The sequence below is a fragment of the Meles meles genome, chromosome 12 (assembly GCF_922984935.1).
Source record: "Meles meles chromosome 12, mMelMel3.1 paternal haplotype, whole genome shotgun sequence".
NCBI classification, from domain to species: Eukaryota; Metazoa; Chordata; class Mammalia; order Carnivora; family Mustelidae; genus Meles; species Meles meles.
In genome coordinates this window covers 10420746-10438933 of record NC_060077.1, presented here as the reverse complement: position 1 = coordinate 10438933, position 18188 = coordinate 10420746, and the positions used below count along the sequence as shown (strand labels likewise).

The 18188-nt window shown below is 42.3% G+C and overlaps 1 protein-coding gene and 1 pseudogene across 2 annotated transcripts in view; one reads left to right on the top strand and one right to left on the bottom strand.

The window, feature by feature from the left end:
- PTPN11 (protein tyrosine phosphatase non-receptor type 11) overlaps positions 1 to 18188 on the top strand; it is an 80998-nt gene that overhangs the window by 10728 nt on the left and 52082 nt on the right. For both annotated transcript variants that reach the window (XM_046025091.1, XM_046025090.1), the window contains exon 2: positions 11780 to 11902. In XM_046025091.1, the coding sequence (XP_045881047.1) occupies positions 11780 to 11902 (123 nt within the window). The remainder of the gene's footprint in view (positions 1 to 11779; positions 11903 to 18188) is intronic.
- On the bottom strand, positions 4841 to 5506 carry LOC123954184 (annotated as a pseudogene).

The window sequence follows — 18188 nt, the reverse complement described above, 5'->3', positions numbered from 1 at the left end:
TGCCTACTTGTGATCACTGTCTGTCAAATAAATAAATAAAATCTTAAAAAAAAAAGATTTTATTTATTTATTTGACAGACAGAGATCACAAGTAGGCAGAGAGGCAGGCAGAGAGAGGAAGGGAAGCAGGCTCCCCGCGGAGCAGAGAGCCCGATGCGGGGCTCGATCCCAGGACCCTGAGATCATGACCTGAGCTGAAGGCAGAGGCTTTAACCCACTGAGCCACCCAGGCGCCCAGATAATAATCCTTTTATCTAACCTGTTGTATTCCAGCTGTGCCAGTTGACCCAATCATATCCTTTATAGCATTTTTTTTTTCCTCTTCTAGTACGGGATTCAGTTGTATTTAGTTGTTAGATCTCTTCAATCCAGAATACTTCTACAACCTTTTGTCTTTTATGCTAGTGATCTCTCCCCCTTCCCCTTTTAAAATAAAATATTTCTCATTTTGAATTTGTCTGTTTCATCATTACTAGATTTCAGCCAGAGTACTATGTAGGCGATATTGTATCCTTCTTGGAGTATCGTATCTCGAGATGCATGATGTCCGCTGATGATGTTAATTATCAGTGACTACCTGGTTAAGGGTTTGCCCACTTTCTCCTTTGTATAATATTTTCTCTCTTTTTTTCTTTCTTGGTAAAGATTTTATTTATTTATTTGTCAGAGGGAGAGAGAGAGAGAGAGAGCGTGTGTGCACAAGCTGGGGGATCAGCTGTCAGAGGGAGAAACAGGCTCCCACTGAGCTAGGAAATGGATGCGGAACTCAATCTCAGGACTTTGGGATCATGACCTAAGCCAAAGGCAGATGCTTAACCAACTGAGAGACACCCAGGCGCCCCTTATTTTCTCCCTTGTAACTAATCAGTGGTTGATGAAGACACAGTATAAGACCATGCAGGTATCCTGCCCCCCCCCCCCCCAGTTTCTCCCTAGACTTAGCATCCATTGATGGTTCTTGTCATACCCAGTCTTTACTGTGATGCTTGCTAATTGCATAACAGGGACATTTAAAGTTATACTTCAGGGGCACCTGGGTGGCTTAAGATGCTTAAGCATCTGCCTTTGGCTCAGGTCATGATCCCTGGGTCCTGGGATCGAGTTTCGCGTCTGGCTCCCTGCTCAGTGCAGAGCCCGTTTTTCCCTCTTCCTCTTCTCTTGCTCGTGCTCGGCTTCCCGCTCTCGCTATGTCTTTCTCTGTCAAATAATAAAATAAATAAAATCTTAAAAAAAACAAAGTTATACCTCAGTTTTATACAGCAGTAGCTTTTTAAAAACAGATACAGAAATTTTTTTTTACGTACTTTGAAATATTTCTTTCCAAATTAAATTACAAGATGCAAAAACATAAACCTGCGCCTTATCCAGACCTTTTCCAATCCAAATAATTAGGAAGAGGAAAGAAATTTAATATGTTTAGAAAAATGCAACTCATATTAGTAAATGAAAATACATATATTTCTTTCAAATATGTTTGCTTACTGGCTTTGTTGAAGGGAAAAACAAATCCAGAATATAGGTGTGATTTAATAGAAATAGGTGTGCACTTAATAGAAAGAAAATTATATTTTCTTCTGATTCATAAATTAAAGCCTAAAACTAAACAGTTTATATTCTATCTACCAGAACCCTGGTAGAATGGTTGCCAAACTTTGTAACAATGTTTATGACTTTGGTTCTTTTCTTCCAATGCCCCGATTAAATCTAAAATTTCATTGCTTTAAATGGGATTTGTTTATGGGGGTGCATAATGTGGTCTATTTTATTTAGCTTGTCCTATAGAAAGAACCTCAAGCCCCTGTTTTGTTTGTTTTAGAGGTAGTGCGAGGTGGGGGAGGGGCAGAGAGAGAGGGAGAGAGAATCTCTTTCTTTTTTTTTTTTTTTTTAAAGATTTTATTTATTTATTTAACAGAAAAATACAGCAAGAGAGGAAACACAAACAGGGGAAGTGGGAGAGGGAGAAGCAGGCTTCCCATGGAGCAGGGAGTCTGATGTGGGACTCGGTCCCAGTTGGGATCATGACCTGAGCTGAAGACAGATGCTTAATGACTGAGCCACCCAGGCGCCCCAAGGGAGAGAGAGTCTTAAGCAGGTTCCTCACCCAGTGCGGAGCCCATTATGGGGCTGGATCTCACGACCCTGAGATCGTGACCTGAGATGCAATCAGGAGTCAAGTGCTTAACCGACTGAGCCATCCAAGCATCTCATTTGTTTTTTAATATGTATTTGTTACCATGGTTATGAACACCTGCACATTTACAGACGAAGGGCACACAACAAAGCTGGGTGAAGTACTGTAACGGTGCAAGAGTGGTAACAGAGACACAGAGACGGAGAGAAGCAGACCAAGAGTTCTTTCCCTCCTGGTATAGTTAAGATACCAGATTTAGGGTTTTCAAATGCTTTGGGAGGCTTTGGGACATATTTTTGCCTTATGTACAAGGTGTCCTAGACCTGTGCATAAGGAAAGTCTTTTTTTTTTTTTTTTTAGGATGTTATTTATTTATTTTAGAGCGCATGTGTACACACACACACGCAGGAGAGGGGAGGGCCAGAGGGAGAGGAAGGAGCAGACTCTGCTGAGCAGAGACCCTGACCCAAGGGCTCAGATCCCAGGACCCTGAAATCATGACCTGAGCTGAAGGCAGACACTCAACTGACTGAACTACCCAAGTGCCTCAGCTTTGGAAATTCTATTAAAATTGTAACAGCATACAGATAAGGGAGGATAACCACCTTAGCACTACAAATCGGATAAAAATTGTGTACTAGAAATAAATTTTTTCTAGAAATAACTTTTTTTTTTTGAAGAGCTAGTGGTGCAGGTCTGAAGAGATCTTTTGCCAGCTGACACTTCTCTTCTGACAGCCTCGTGTGACACCACCTATGACCTATACCAATGGGGAACTGTGGATGTGGAAGCCCCACTCTCCCACAATGGCTGCTTTGGTCCTTACTTTCTAATCACAAATATTTAAGGAATCATGTGTTAGCCCCTTTGTGTGGAGCTGAAGGTACACATTGGTACGGTAGCAGACAGGTTCTCTCTCTTGGGAGCTGCCAGTCAAGTCTTTAACCTGGTATTTGGAGGAATGTGTGATTAGATTTCATGTTGATATCACCCAGGGGGCACTCAGGGTGCTGTGAAAAGGTGAGATGGGAGCGTCTGAAGAAAAGCACGTGCAAAAGCCACATGGGGCATATTTGAAGAAAACAGAGAAGTCACCAGAATAAGAGAGTCAGGTTGGAGGGCACTTGGGTGGCTCAGTCCATTAAGCATCTGACTCCTGATTTTGGTTGAGATCATGATCTCGGGGTTGTGGTTATGTGGTCAGTAGGGAGTCTGCTTAAGATTCTCTCTCTTGGGGTGCCTGGGTGGCTCAGTGGGTTAAAGCCTCTGCCTTCGGCTCAAGTCGTGATCCCAGGGTCCTGGGATCAAGCCCTGTGTCGGGCTCTCTGCTCAGCGGGGAGCCTGCTTCCTCCTCTCTCTCTGCCTACTTGTAATCTCTGTCTATCAAATAAATAAATAAAATGTTAAAAAAAAAAGATTCTCCTTCTCCCTCTCCCCCTCCCCTCTCATGCTCAATCTCTCTCTCTCTCTCTCTCTCATAAATAAATAAATCTTTTTTTTCTTTTTTTTTTCCATTTTATTTTTTCAGCGTAACAGTATTCATTCTTTTTGCACAACACCCAGTGCTCCATGCAAAACGTGCCCTCCCCATTACCCACCACCTGTTCCCCCAACCTCCCACCCTAAATAAATAAATCTTAAACAAAAAGAGAGAGAGAGAGAGAGAGAGTCAGGTTGGGGCCACACCTTGCAGGGTCCTGTGAAAATCTGTGCCTTTAAGTATTTTATTCTGACTAAGAACTAAATTCCTAGTTCCAGAGGTGAAACTCCTAAGGGCTGGTTCTGTGCTAAGAATTTTATGTGTATTAACTTACTTGTGTCTCACAACAGTGCTATGAATTAAGTTTTTCTAAGCATAGTGAGAAACCCCCAAATCATAAAGGAAAAAAACCCGATAAATTTAACCATGCCAACGTGAATTTCTGTGGAAAAAGAGTACCACAAACAGTGAAGAGTGCAAAAAGCTAAGATGAATATTGGCCATGCATATAATAAAGAATCACTTTCTGGTTATATCAAGGGCTCCTGTAAATCAGTAAGAAGGGAAAAAATGGAAGAGAAAGCGAACAATGAGAAACTGACAACTCACAGAAAAGGAAGAAAAAGGGGCTCTGAAAACATAAAAAAGTGCTTAGTGTCACACAGAAATGCAAATTAGAATGGTACTTTTTTCCATGAATCAGATCGACCAAGATGAAAAAATTTGGTAATATATGCAGTATTGGCAAAAGTGAGAGAAAACAGGGGCTTTCACACTCAATTTATAGGAGTCGAAACTGGTACCTTCTTTTGAGTGCCGCTGGGGAGATTTGTCAAAGTGAAAGGCAAACTCTTGCCAAAGCAATTTTCTGAAAATCTAATTTACGGATGTACTTGAAAAAATGTATAATAATGATTGTAAAGGATGTCTTCTGCTGTATTGATTTTTTTTTTTTTGGATTTGCAAATACAGTTTATTTTGCAGAAATTCAACATTATAAACAGCAGGCACCTCCCACCCCACCCCCCACCCCTGCCCCTGCCCCCCTCCCCATCCCGCTGGGTGCAGAGCATGCTATGCGGAGAGTGAGCAGTGATGCAGCCCTACTGCTTTGGAGGGAGTTTCAGGAGTGATGGAACCTGCCTGCACATGTCTTGCCCCTCCCCCCGCCCCCATGCGCCTGTCCACTGCATAGCCCACCAGAGTCTGACTGGACTACACTGGACCAGTTAAATGGATCCAGCCCAATTCTCCAATTCCTTCATTCCTTCTTCCTCTTCCTTCTTCTTGCTGGGTTTTGATGGTAAGGTTATAGAGGGAACATTGGGTAGAGGGACTGTTGTGGGTTTCCAGCAAATTCTTTTGTCTAGTTCTTCCTGTTCTAATTCTTCTAATTCTGCCATGAACTCATCCTCATCAAATTCTTCTCCAAATACTACAGGTTTTGAAATAGCTGTTGAAAGGTTCTGTGCAAGTTCTTGCCGGTCAGCAATGTCCTGCCTTAAGTCATCAACTTTGTCGATGGCCATGTTGTCGTGGTCAGCCTTCATGGCCTTAGCAGCAGAGCCCATGTTCTTGAACACCTCATTGTTGGTCCTGGCGTTCTTCAGGGCCTCCCGCTGAAACTCGATGGTGGATAGTGTGCCATCGATCTGCGCTAGCTGCTTTCTTTACCTCTTCCTGCGCTTTGGTGCCTGGAGGCCCCATGGGCTTCTTTCTCTGCCGGGCTTCTTGGTGGTGGTCAGCTTCTGCTCCAACTTCATCTCCAGGAACTCCTGCCTCTTACTTGGCATCTCCAACATGTCCCACAGCCACTGGATGGCATCCTGAGGGGTCAGGCTGCCCTTGCTGGCCTTACCCCCTCCTGCTCCAAACAGTTTCCCGACCAGTGACATGGTTTCTGCTTGCCAAGCGGGCCTGTGCCTCCTGCTCCAGCTCTGTTTGGGTCCAGCACCTGCTCCCCTTGTCTTTTTTTTTTTTTTTTTTAAGATTTATTTATTTTAGAGAAAGTGAGCGCACTGGGGGAGAGGCAGAGGGCAGGAATCCAAGCCCACTCCCCACTGATTGCAGAGCCCAGTGTGAGGCGCAGTCTTACAACCCTGAAATCATGACCTGAGCCAAAACCAAGAGTCGGACGCTTAACCGACTGAGCCACTCTGTTGTGCCCCTCTGCTGCATTATTTGCAATAACAAAACCTAGACAAACTATAAATGTCCTGTAATGGGGATTAAATTCTTGGGAGTATATTCATATGATGGAATATTGTGTAGCCATTAAAAAGAATGTACTGCTACAGAAGGATCTTCAAGTTGTAGTAGGTGAAAAATATTGGGGTGTACAGATCAGGAGGATTCCATGTGTGTGTGCTCGTGGAGGCAATAGTGTGTTTGCACCCATGCATTTGTTACTATGTCCATTTTCTGAATGAGGTAACAGGGAAGTGAAATCACTAGCCCATGTTCACAGAGCTGGGATGTGAACGAGGGCTGTCTAGCTGCAACCCATGGGATTTTTCTCAGGGCCAGTCAGAATGATGTTTAGATTCCCCCTAAAACACTAGTGAGATGGTATAGGAAAAAGTAAAAATAAAATGAATTTCAGTTAAAGTAAACAGCAGGCATGTTGATAGATTATTTCTTGTCCTAACAACCTTACATTTATTGTTATGATTGTCAATAATAGTATCTAACATTTAGGGCTTAGTATGCACCAACACTTGGACAACTAAGTATCTTGAACTTAACACATACTAAATCTAACCCTTGATTTTGCTCTCCCTACCCTTTCCATTTTTTTTTTTATCTGCTAGAGCTTTTTTCTTTCTTTCTTTTTTTTTTTTTTAAAGATTTTGTTTATTTATCTGACTGACAGAGATGGCAAGTAGGCAAAGAGGCAGGCAGAGAGAGAGGGGGAAGCAAGCTCCCCGCTGAGCAGAGAGCCCGATGCGGGGCTCGATCCCAGGACCCTCAGATCATGACTTGAGCCGAAGGTAGAGACTTAACCCGCTGAGCCACCCAGGCGCCCTCCTTTCCATGTTTCCAACCTTCTAGTTGACTAGACTCCAAACCTAGGAGTCTTCTTACTTCTTTCCCATTCCATGTATAATCCTTTAGGAAATCCTCTTGGCTACCCTGAAAATATTCCTAACTGGACTTTTATCACTCCTCCCACTGCTGCCACCTTGGTCCTTTTACCATCATTTCTTGTCTGGATTGTTTATCACAGTGGCTTTCTTAACTGACTTGTGTGTTTTCCCTGTGCAGTAGTTTGAAAGGCGATTTAAAAATGTAAGTCAGATCGTGTTACTCCTCTGCCTAAACCTTCCAGTCCTTAACCATTTCACAGAAAATAAAGGTTGAAGTTTTTATAGTGTCTCCAAGGCCCTACATCTTCTGGCTTTTCATTACCTCACTGGCCTCCTCTGCCTGTCTGTCCCTTGCCCATTTTGCCCCAACCACACTGGCCTCTTGCACTGGTGTCATATCCTATCCGCCCATTGCCTGGTATGTCCCTCTCCTGTAAACAGGCATGTTGCTGCCTTGCTTCTTTGAGGTCTTGTCAGATGTTACCCTATCGTCTACGGCCATACCACCCTGAACGCACCCGATCTCATCTGATCTCGGAAGCTAAGCAGGGTCGGGCCTGGTTAGTACTTGGATGGGAGATGTTACCCTATCACTGAGGCCCTCTCCCCATGGAGCCTGTATGAGCGTCCCCTTTCGCTGCTTTATTCCTCTTTTTAAAAAAATTTTTTTAAAAATAATTTATTTATATATTTGACAGAGAGAGAGAGATCACAATTGGTCAGAGAGGCAGGCAGAGAGAGAGGAGGAAGCAGGCTCCCTGCTGAGCAGGGAGCCCGATGCGGGGCTCAATCCCAGGACCCTGGGATCATGACCCGAACTGAAGGCAGAGGCTTTAACCCACTGAGCCACCCAGGCGCCCCTAAATTTTTTAAAAAGATTTTATTTATTTTATTTGACAGAGAGAGTGTGTGTGTGAGAGAGAGAATGAGCAGGGGAGAGGGGCAGAGGGCAAGGGAGAGGCAGATTCCCTGCCAAGTGGGGAGCCTGATATGGGCTTGATCCCAGGACTCCAGGATCACAACCCGAGATGAAGGCAGATACCCAAGTGACTGAGCCACCCAGGTGCCACGCTTTTTTTTTCTTTTTAAGATTTAATTTATTAATTTGTTAGTGTGCATGAGTTGGGGGAGGAGCAGAGGGGCAGAGAGAGGGAGAAAGAGAATCTCCAGCAGATTCCCCACTGAGCAGGGAGCCTGGTTCTGGTCTTAATCTTATGACTCCGAGATCATGATCTGAGCTGAAACCAAGAGTCCAGGATTGGGTGCTCAACCGACTGACCCACCAAGGTGCCCCATCACTTTATTCCTCTTGTAGCAGTTATCACCATGTGACATTTTATTTACCTTTTTTTTTTTTTTTTTTTAAATCTCTCCATTGCAAAGAAACCCTCTTGAGGGCAGGGGTTATTCTGATAACTGCCTGTGTTGGGTATCCACTGTTTGTGGCATGAGTGAATTTAGTAAGCCCTCTTATTATCCCAGTTTATTCTTTTTTATTTTCATTTATTTTATTTTTTGCCCAGCCCCTATTCTTTTTTTTTTTGGAATACCTTTAATGAGATATAATTCACATACCATACATATTTAAAGGACACAACTCAGTGGTTTTTAGTATATTCACATACTGCACTATAATCCTAGGACATTCCTATCACCTCCAAAAGAAACCCTGTACCTATTAGCTATACACCTTCTCAAAGCAAGCATTAATCTATCTATGGATTTGCTTTTTCTGGACTTCACATCAATGGAATCATAGAACATGTGGCCTCTTGTGTCTGGTTTCTTTCCTTTAGCCTAATATTTCTGAGGTTTATCCAAATTGTAGCATTTATCAGTAGTACTTCATTACTTTTTTTAAAAAACGATTTTGCTTATTTATTTATTTGAGAGATTAAAAACACAAACAAGGGGGAGGGGCAGAAGGAGAGGGAGAGAGAGAATCGCTCAAGCAGACACTGCGTTGAGTATGGAGCCCAATGTGGGGCTCGATCCCACAACCCCAAGATCCTGACCCGATCCAAAACCAAGAATCTATCGCTCAACCAACTGAGTCATCCAGGTGCCCCCAGTAATTTGTTACTTATAATGGCTGAATGATAGCATACTGTATGGATTCTCAGTTCATTCTTAAATGGAACATAGGAATTATCATTGCAAATAAAAATGATCAATCCTTGCCTTTTTGAGGATGCTGCATCCGAGGACGAAAGAACTTGCCCGGGTCATGAGCTAGTAAGTGGTAGAGCTCAGATGTGCACCTGGGTCTGGGTGAGTGGAGCCCTAATTACGAGGCCGCAGAGCTCTCCGTGCCCTTAATGCATGATTTACGACAGCTTTTCCCTCTTGCCTTCTCTCTCCTTCACTGTCCTAACACACTGTAATTGGATCAATATTTGTAGAGAAGTCTCTTGAAAGTTCATTTGATTATCAGTGCCAGGACTCTACGCTTTGATAATGATGTACGTTTCCTGGAGTATTGAATTAGCCTATAAAGGTTGGATAATTTGACTTCAGAAATTACTCTTTTTACCACAAATCTTGGTGACTTTTGGAATCCATAAAGGAAATCTTGCTGGGAACTAGAGAGGAATTCTCTGAAGTGGATGGCATTCATGGTGGACTTCATTATTTGTGTGTGTGGTTTTTTTTTAAAGATTTATTTATTTAGGGGCGCCTGGGTGGCTCAGTGGGTTAAGCCGCTGCCTTCGGCTCGGGTCATGATCTCAGGATCCTGGGATCGAGTCCCACATCGGGCTCTCTGCTCGGCGGAGAGCCTGCTTCCCTTCCTCTCTCTTCTGCCTGCCTCTCTTGTGATTTCTCTCTGTCAAATAAATAAATAAAATCTTTAAAAAAAAAAAAGATTTATTTATTTATTTGACAGACAGAGATCACAAGTAGGCAGAGAGGCAGGCAGAGAGAGAGAAGGGGAGAAGCAGGCTCCCCACCGAGCAGAGAGCCTGATGTGGGAGTCTGGGAACTCGAGCCTGGGAATTCGATCACAGGACCCCGGGACCATGACCCGAGCCAAAGGCAGCGCTCAACTGACTGAGCCACCCAGGTGCCCTGTTTATTTGTTTGTTTGTTTTTTTAAGATCTTATTTATTTATTTGACAGAGATCACAAGCAGGCAGAGAGGGAAGCAGAGGTGGGGGGGAGGAAGCAGGCTCCCTACTGAGCAGAGAATCCGATGCCGGGCTTGGGCTCGATCCCAGAACCCTGGGATCATGACCTGAGTGGAAGGCAGAGGCTTTAATCCACTGAGCCACCCAGACGTCCCTATTTGTGTGTTTTTAAAAACCTTTTATTCTGAAATAATTTCAAATTTATACAAATATTGTAAGAATAATACGACTTCGGTATACTTTTAACCCAGATTTAGCAGCTAACATTGTACTACATTTGCCTCCCCCCATATATATATACACACACTGTATGTATAACTTCAGTCTGAACCATTTGAGAGTAAGTACCAGATACGATGTCTTGTTACTCTAAAATACTTCAGTGTGTATTTCCTAAAAACAGAGACACAGACATAGTTAACAATATGCTTGTCAAAATCAGGAAATTTACATTATAATAGTATCATCATCAAATTTCTGCCTCCCCCTGGTCAGTGATGCGCGCAGAAAGAACCATGCAGTGTATTCTTGTGTCCTATTTCTGGCCTGTAATCTTGGCTGTCCCCTCCCCCTTCACAGTTTTGACATTTTTGAGGAGTATGTGCCAGTGAGTTTGTAGAATGTCACGCACTTGGGGTTTGTCCGATGTTCCTCCTAATTCGATTAGGTAATGCATTTTTGGCAGGAATAGCACAGAAGTGGCACGTGTTCTCCTCAGTGTGTGTTGTCAGGAGGCACATGATGCCAGTTTAATCCATAACCCGTGACGTTAACTTTCATCAACTGGTTAAGAGAGTCTGTCAAGTTCTCCACTGTGAGGTTCATGAATATTCTTTCCTTGTTAATTAATAAGCATTTTGTACGGAGGTTCTTTGAGTTGTTGTAAATACCATCCTTCCTGAAATGTTCACCCACCAGTTGTAGTGTCCTCTGATGATTCTTGCCTGAATCATTCCTGTGCTGGTTACCAAATGGTGATTTTCTAATCCTGTTATTCCTCCTGTACTGCTTATGTATTATTCTTTGTGATTCTGTTGCAAAGAGCTTTCCCTTTGTCCTCATGTATTTTGTTTGTTTGTTTGTTTGTTTTAAGATTTTATTGTTTATTTGAGAGAGAGAGCCAGAGCTCTAGCAGGGGGTGCGGCAGAGGAAGAGGGAGAAGGAGGCTCCCCTCTGAGCAGGGCACTGTGGCATGCTAAGGTACTCCAAGCTCATCTTACTTTTTTAGTGTCCCAGACCTGGAATCAGCTCTTTCTCCAAGTAACCCAGTTCCTTTTGTTGGAGAATGGTATTTAGACATCATGATAATGGGGCTGGTTATGCCGATGGCTTCTGAGGCATCATTGCTTCTAAGCCCTTTTGGAAGAGAGAACTAGGAAGATACATAGGCACCTGCCTGCACAAAAGCACGTAGACATACACAGAACCATACATCTGTATTTCTGTAGCCATCTCCATATGTGCATTAAAAACTAGAGTTTACGTTGCTTCCAATTCTAATCTGGTTTTTTCTGGTTTTCCCCTTTCCATATTTGTATCCCCTCTATAATAGTGAGAAACCTGGCTCTCATTATCCTTAATATGTTTATTTATTCACTCGTTTCTTTCTTTACTTGTTTAATTCTACTCCATGTGTTCAATCTCCTGACCATATGGACTATTTTTCAGGGCGTTGGGCTCAGTTTCATACCCATACCCCCATCCCCAGCCCCACTGACCATGCCCCTGGCCCCACTGACTACGCTAGTAGGATCCCAGGCTCCTTCCAAGACGAAGTCAAGGGGGGAGGGCAGTGATTAAAGAGAAGAGGGGTAAGAGGAAGGAAAAGTCCTATTTTATATTTTTATTAACTACTCTACTCATGGGCATTTTAGCTGTCATGGTGTGGAAAGTAGTGCTTTCTGGAGAATTTCCGGAGAATTTTGGTTTTCATTGCTCTATTTTTCTCTCACTCAAGATGGTTTCACCCAAACATCACTGGCGTGGAGGCCGAAAACCTGCTGTTGACACGAGGCGTTGATGGCAGTTTTTTGGCGAGGCCCAGTAAAAGCAACCCCGGAGACTTCACTCTTTCTGTCAGGTAAGTTGGAAGAAAAAGAGGATGCTGCAAGGGTTTTTCAGGTGGGAAATGTTGAAACCCCCCAGGACAACTTGCTACCCTCACTGAGAGTTTGAAGGCCTTCCTGCGGGCCTGTGGTGAGTCCTGGTCTACGTGTCAGATGCAACTCAAGCCAGCTTGAGAGGCTCAGGCGTGGCCTCCTGAGAGTGGGCATGTGGGAATTCGGCAAAAGGGGTGTCATCATGGGCATTTCTTCTCCCTTGAAGAAACCCCTGAGGGTGAGGTGGACAGAGTGTTGCAAGTCCTTAAGCCACACAGTGCTCCATCCTGGTTTTAGTCATCCTGAACCTGCTGGCCTGCATTTTTCCTTTTTCTTCTGTTGATTTCTTTTTGGGAAAAATGCTTTCTAAGAGTTACTTCAGATCACTTTTCTTTTTCAAGTAATTAACATCACTGAGGAAGTTGTGGTCCCTTTTGTTCCTCTGCCCAGTCCCGTTCTCCTCCCTCTTTCCCCAGAGGAAACCACCATCAAGAGGTTGGCATATATCCTTCCTGAATGTGTTTTTATACTTGTACTGTCTTGGTGCTATTGCGAACAATATAAAGTTGGTTTGTGTGTTTTTAGAATTCACATACATGGTCTTGTAATATATCTGCTATTCTGCAACTTCCTTTTTAAAGTTTTTGAGTTCTCTGCTGGTACATATAGATCTAATTATTCCTTTTAATGGCCAACATAATTTACTTACTTCTTTTTTTTTTTTTTTTAAAGATTTTATTTATTTATTTGACAGAGAGAAATCACAAGTAGGCAGAGAGGTAGGCAGAGAGAGTGAGAAGGAAGCAGGCTCCCTGCCAAGCAGAGAGCCCGATGCGGGACTCGATCCCAGGATCCCGAGATCATGACCTGAGCTGAAGGCAGCGGCTTAAACCACTGAGCCACCCAGGCGCCCATAATTTACTTACTTCTTAATTAAAAAAAATAATAAAAGCATATTCATCAAGCAGTAGAGTTACAGCTTCTCAGATAATCTAGAGGAAAGGGAATAAGTACATAAGAGAAGGTCAGTTTCTAGAAAAATTCTGTCACACTTGCTCATAAAGACATGTAACAGGATGCTGGTCATACTGTTCAAAAAACTTTAAAACAAACTAAAAAGAACTCAGTTTCCCACAATAGAGGGTTGGTTGGTTTATTTAGGATCCCCTTTGGGACTTGGGAAATATCTTTTTGGGTTAGGTTAGTTTTTTAAGGAGCCCCTGTCCTTAGCTTTTGCTTGTGTTCTTCTTCTTTTTTTTTTTTGTTAAAGATTGTATTTATTTATTTGACAGACAGAGATCACAAGTAGGCAGAGAGTTAGGCAGAGAGAGAGGAAGGGAAGCAGGCTCCCGGCTGAGCAGGGAGCCCGACTCAGGGCTGGATCCCAGGACCCTGGGATCACGACTTGAGCTGTAGGCAGAGGCTTTAACCCACTGAGCCACCCAGGCGCCCCTGTGTTCTTCTTTTTTAAGATTTTACTTATTTATTAGAGAGAGGGCATATGCTTGAGAGCATGAGCAGGGGGGAGGGGGGAGAGAGAAGCAGATTCCTCGCTGAGCAAGGAGCCAGATGCTGGGCTCGATCCCAGCACCCTGGGATCATGACCTGAGCTGAAGGTAGACACTTAACCAACTGAGGCACCCAGGCGCCCTTGTGTTTCAGTACAAGGAATGGATCTTTCAGTCCTAAGGATTTAGCTCAGCACAGGCTTCTACCTTAAAGCTTTGTGATATTTGAGCTGTAAGAGTTTGGTTGGAGAGCGTATGATAATTCTGCTGCTGATAGCAGACATGACTGAGGACTTGACATATGTACCAGGCCATTGCGCCATGCACTCACATATCATTGTATTTAATTTTCCCGACAGCCTGGGAATAAGTTCCACAATTACCTTCATTTTGCAGATGAGTAAGCCGAGGCACAGAGGTTAAGTTAGTTAGCAGGTCTCACAGCTTGTCAGTGGCAGAACCAGGGCTAGAGAATTGGTGTGATTTTTTTCCCTCAACTTTTTTTTTTTTTTTTTTTGAAAAATGTCTGACCTGCAGAGAAGTTGAAAGGTGAATATAGTGGACACGCACATTCTCTCCACCGGCCAGCGTTTTGTCATGTTTGCTCTTTCTGAGTATGTTTGTGTGTATACTTTTTTCCTCCTGAACTTTGTGAAAATAAGTTACAGATAATCAGGATATTTATTTTTATCTTTATTTTATTTTATTAAAAAAATTTTTTTAGAGATTTTATTTTTACGTACTCTCCACACCCAGTGTGGGGCTCGAACTCACAACGCCGAGATCAAGAGTCTGCATGCTCTACTGACTAAGCCCGCCAGGTGCCCTTATTTGCACCTTTAAATACTTCAGTGTGTATGGCGGAGAAACAAGGGCATTCTGGACAGCTACAGAATCATTAAGAGTAATACATTTTAACCTTGCTTTAATAATACTATCAAATATATAATATACCATCTGTATTCAGACTTCCCTTATTATTTCAGTAATGACTTTAGAAGCAGTTGAGTCTCTCCACCCTCCACCTCTCCCCTGCTCCCAGACTAGATTCAGGAGAATCTCATCAAGGATCATTCATTGCATTTAATTTTTATGTTTCTAGTCTCTGTCTCTCTCCTGACCTTTTCTTTTTATCCCCATCTTTTAGCTTTTTGGGGAGTCAGGCCAGTCATTTCCTGGGTTGTCCTCCAATCTCAATTCACTGATTCTTTCCTTATTTTCATATTCACATGAAACATTGTGGGCAAGCACACTCCAGAGGTGAGGCCGGACCACCCCGTTATTTCACAGGAGGAAGCACAGAGTGCCTGCTTAGCCCATCCTTTGGTGGTATTCAGTTTAACCACTGGATTCAGGTGCTTGCCAGATTTTCTCATTACAAAGGGCCTTTTTCTTTTTGTAATTATTAAGTGGTCTGATGGATGATTGTATCTTCTTCCCCAGCATTTTCTCACTTTGTGTTTTTAGCATTTGTTGATGAAGTTTGTCTGAATAAATCATTTTATGGCACCTGAAAAATTATTTTTCTAATTCTGTTATTTCTTTTTTTTTTTTTTTTAAAGATTTTATTTATTTATTTGAAAGAGAGAACATGAGTGGGGAGGGGTCAGGTGGGGAGAGAAAGGAGAAGCAGACTCCCTGCTGAGCAAGGAGCCAATGGGCACTGGATCCCAGGACCCTGAGATCACAAGATCATGACCCGAGCCAAAGGCAGATGCTTAACGACTGAGACACCCAGGTGCCCCTCATTATTAATTTGATGTTCTAGTTGCCCCACATTTGGCTGCTGTGGTTCCTATTTCCTTTTTACATTTCTCCAGTGATCTTTGAGTACATCCTTGCCTTCTGGCTCTGTAAGATGTTTCAGGCTATTTGTGTAGTTTTTTCCCCCCCAAGCCTGGAATCATTTCGTTTCTTTCAAGAGCCATGAGTCTTTCAATGGGAAATGGTGTTCAGGAACCAAGATTTAGAAGCTAGGTATGTTTATTGCTTCTCAGCCCTCACAGTAGACAGAGCTGGGAAATAAATATTTATGTATTTCAGACCAAGTGTTCTTACTGATAGTTCCAGTTCAATGCAACTTTCTCACCTTTTCCCATTCCGTATTTGTGTTTCCCTTCTCTTGTACAGGGAACCTGGCTTCCAGATGCAGCAATTATGACCTCACTTGGCCAGTTCTATAATACAAAAATAGTTCCAGAATTACTATACCACTGTCATTTCTTTCTTTTCTTAATATTTTATTTATTTATTAGACACACAGAGATCACAAGTAGACAGAGGCAGGTGGGGGGGTGGGGGGGAGCGAGCAGGCTCCCTGCTGAGCAGAGAGCCCGATGCGGGGCTTGATCCCAGGACCCTGAGATCATGACCTGAGCCGAAGGCAGAGGCTTAATCAACCCTGAGCCACCCAGGTGCCCCATTTCTTTCTTTTTTTTTTAAACTTGACAGAAATCACAAGAAGGCAGAGAGGCAGGCAGAGAGAGAGGGGGAAGCAGGCTCCCTGTTGAGCAGAGAGCCTGATGGGGGCTCAATCCCAGGACCCTGGGATCATGACCTGAGCCGAAGGCAGAGGCATTAACCCACTGAGCCACCCAGGCGCCCCTGTCATTTCTAACTATGAACCTGTTAAGTGAATTTCATGATTTTGTCAGAGTCTTTCTTGTTCTTAAAATATATCCCACTAAAGCAAATAGCATTGCTCTAAAGATACTGGGATTAATTTTTTGTTTTTAAGATTTTATTCATCCATTTGACAAGAGAGAGAGAGATCACAAGTAGGCAGAGAGGCAGGCAGAGAGAGAGAGGGGGAAGCAGGCTCCCTGCTCAGCAGAGAGCCGGATGGGGGCTCGATCCCAGGACCCTGAGATCATGACCTGAGCTGAAGGCAGAGGCTTAACCCAGGCGCCCCTGGAATTAGTTTTCTGTGTAGTTGTGAGTTAATTACAAAGCGAGATTTCTATTTGTATTCAGTGTTTTTCAGGTATTCATTTTTTTTTCTGAACTTTGTTGATTAAATTGTATGTTTTGAATATGTGAAACATTTACAAGATTTAAAAGTAAAACTGCATAAAAAGGTATTTTCTGAGAAATCCCATTCCTTTTTTTTTTTTTTTTTTGAGAAATCCCACTCTTATCTATGCCTTGCACCATTTCCATCCATCTCCATAGGTCATCATTTCCCTTAATTTCTAGTTTATCCTTTTGTTTCTTTGTACACATGAAGTAGAATACTATCATTCTCTATAGTTTACTTTTTTCACTTACAGAAATCTTTTAGTAATTTTTCTTATCTTCGTAGTCAACTGAATAGTGTATAAATGTATACAATTTCCCTACAGATGGGAATTTAGTTTTTTCTAATATTTAACAGCAACCGATACGGCTGCAGTGAACGGGATCACATTTTGCATATGTTCTGTGCTTTTAAAAAGCTGTCTTTGGAGTGAATTCCTGGGAGGGAGGTGATTGGGGGAGACACTAAATGCACAAGTAGCATTGCTTTTTCAGATTCTTCTCCGTAGTGATTGCACCATCTTGCAGTCCCACCAGTCACACACCGGGGGTCCCGTTTCTCCACAGCGTCACCATTTGAGTGTGGTCAAGTTTTTCTTTTTCATTAGCTCGATAGATGAGAAATGGTGTCTTTGCAGATTTTAATTTTTATTTCTCTCAGGATTGAAGGTGAGCATCCTTTAATGCATTTGTATATCTTTTTTTAATGCATTTGTATATCTTTTTTTGTGAACTTAGAACCACTGCTTTTGACAGTTGTGCAACACGGCCGACTTTCACTTTTTCTGTTTCTTTGTCTGTGCGTAGCCGCTGTCACAGATGTCCGCGTGCCTCTGTGTGTGCGTGTATGCATGCGTGTATGCGTGTGTATATGATGTGTTTATTGTTGTGGTTCTGTGCAATCTAACCTTTATGTTATGTGCCTGTGCTTAAAAATTGATCATTATGTTACTTTATATTCAGTCCATCAAGGAAGATTTCCCCTCCCTCTTTTCCTCCTCCTCCCACTCTCCCTTTATAATCTTGAGGAAAAAAAATACAGAAAAATACATAAAGTTACGTATAATCACTCATGTTGTACTTATGGTCATTTTCCCTTCAAAATAGAATATAAAATAGAACAGAATTTCCCTTTACTCACCATCCTTGATCCTGTTCTTCCTTTTGTCCCATTGGCAGCTAGTGTCATGAATTTGTTATACTTCTAATTCATTTAAAAAAAAAAATATATATATATATTTACATGTATATATATGTATATTTCAAATACAGTAAGTAACATTATATGGAAATAGTATCTTCACAATAATAAAACACATATATTTGTGTGTGGGTATGTCTGTATCTTGAATAATATGTAGTATTACTGTGTGTGTGCTTAAATTTTCATAAATGGTACATCCTGAGCATATCATTCTATACTGTGCTTCTTTCATGCATGATTATGTTTTTGAGCTCTGTCTGAATGGCTGTGTATTAATGTCGTTCATATCTGAAATATCTTTCTTTGTGTTATGGCGTTAAGTAAAGGCTAGAAATGGGAAGCTCAGATGTTAAAGTAGAGTCAGATATAGTTGACCTGAAGGTGAGGGTGACTAGAAAGACCTTTTTTACCCACTGGAGAAGGTCGTCACCAATAATTAGAAGTAGGTATTGTCAGGAACATTTTGGGATGGTTTTTCTTATTTTCTTTAGTTCTCATGTTCTTTTTTATTTGGTAGAAATGTGTTTATATTTTCCAGAG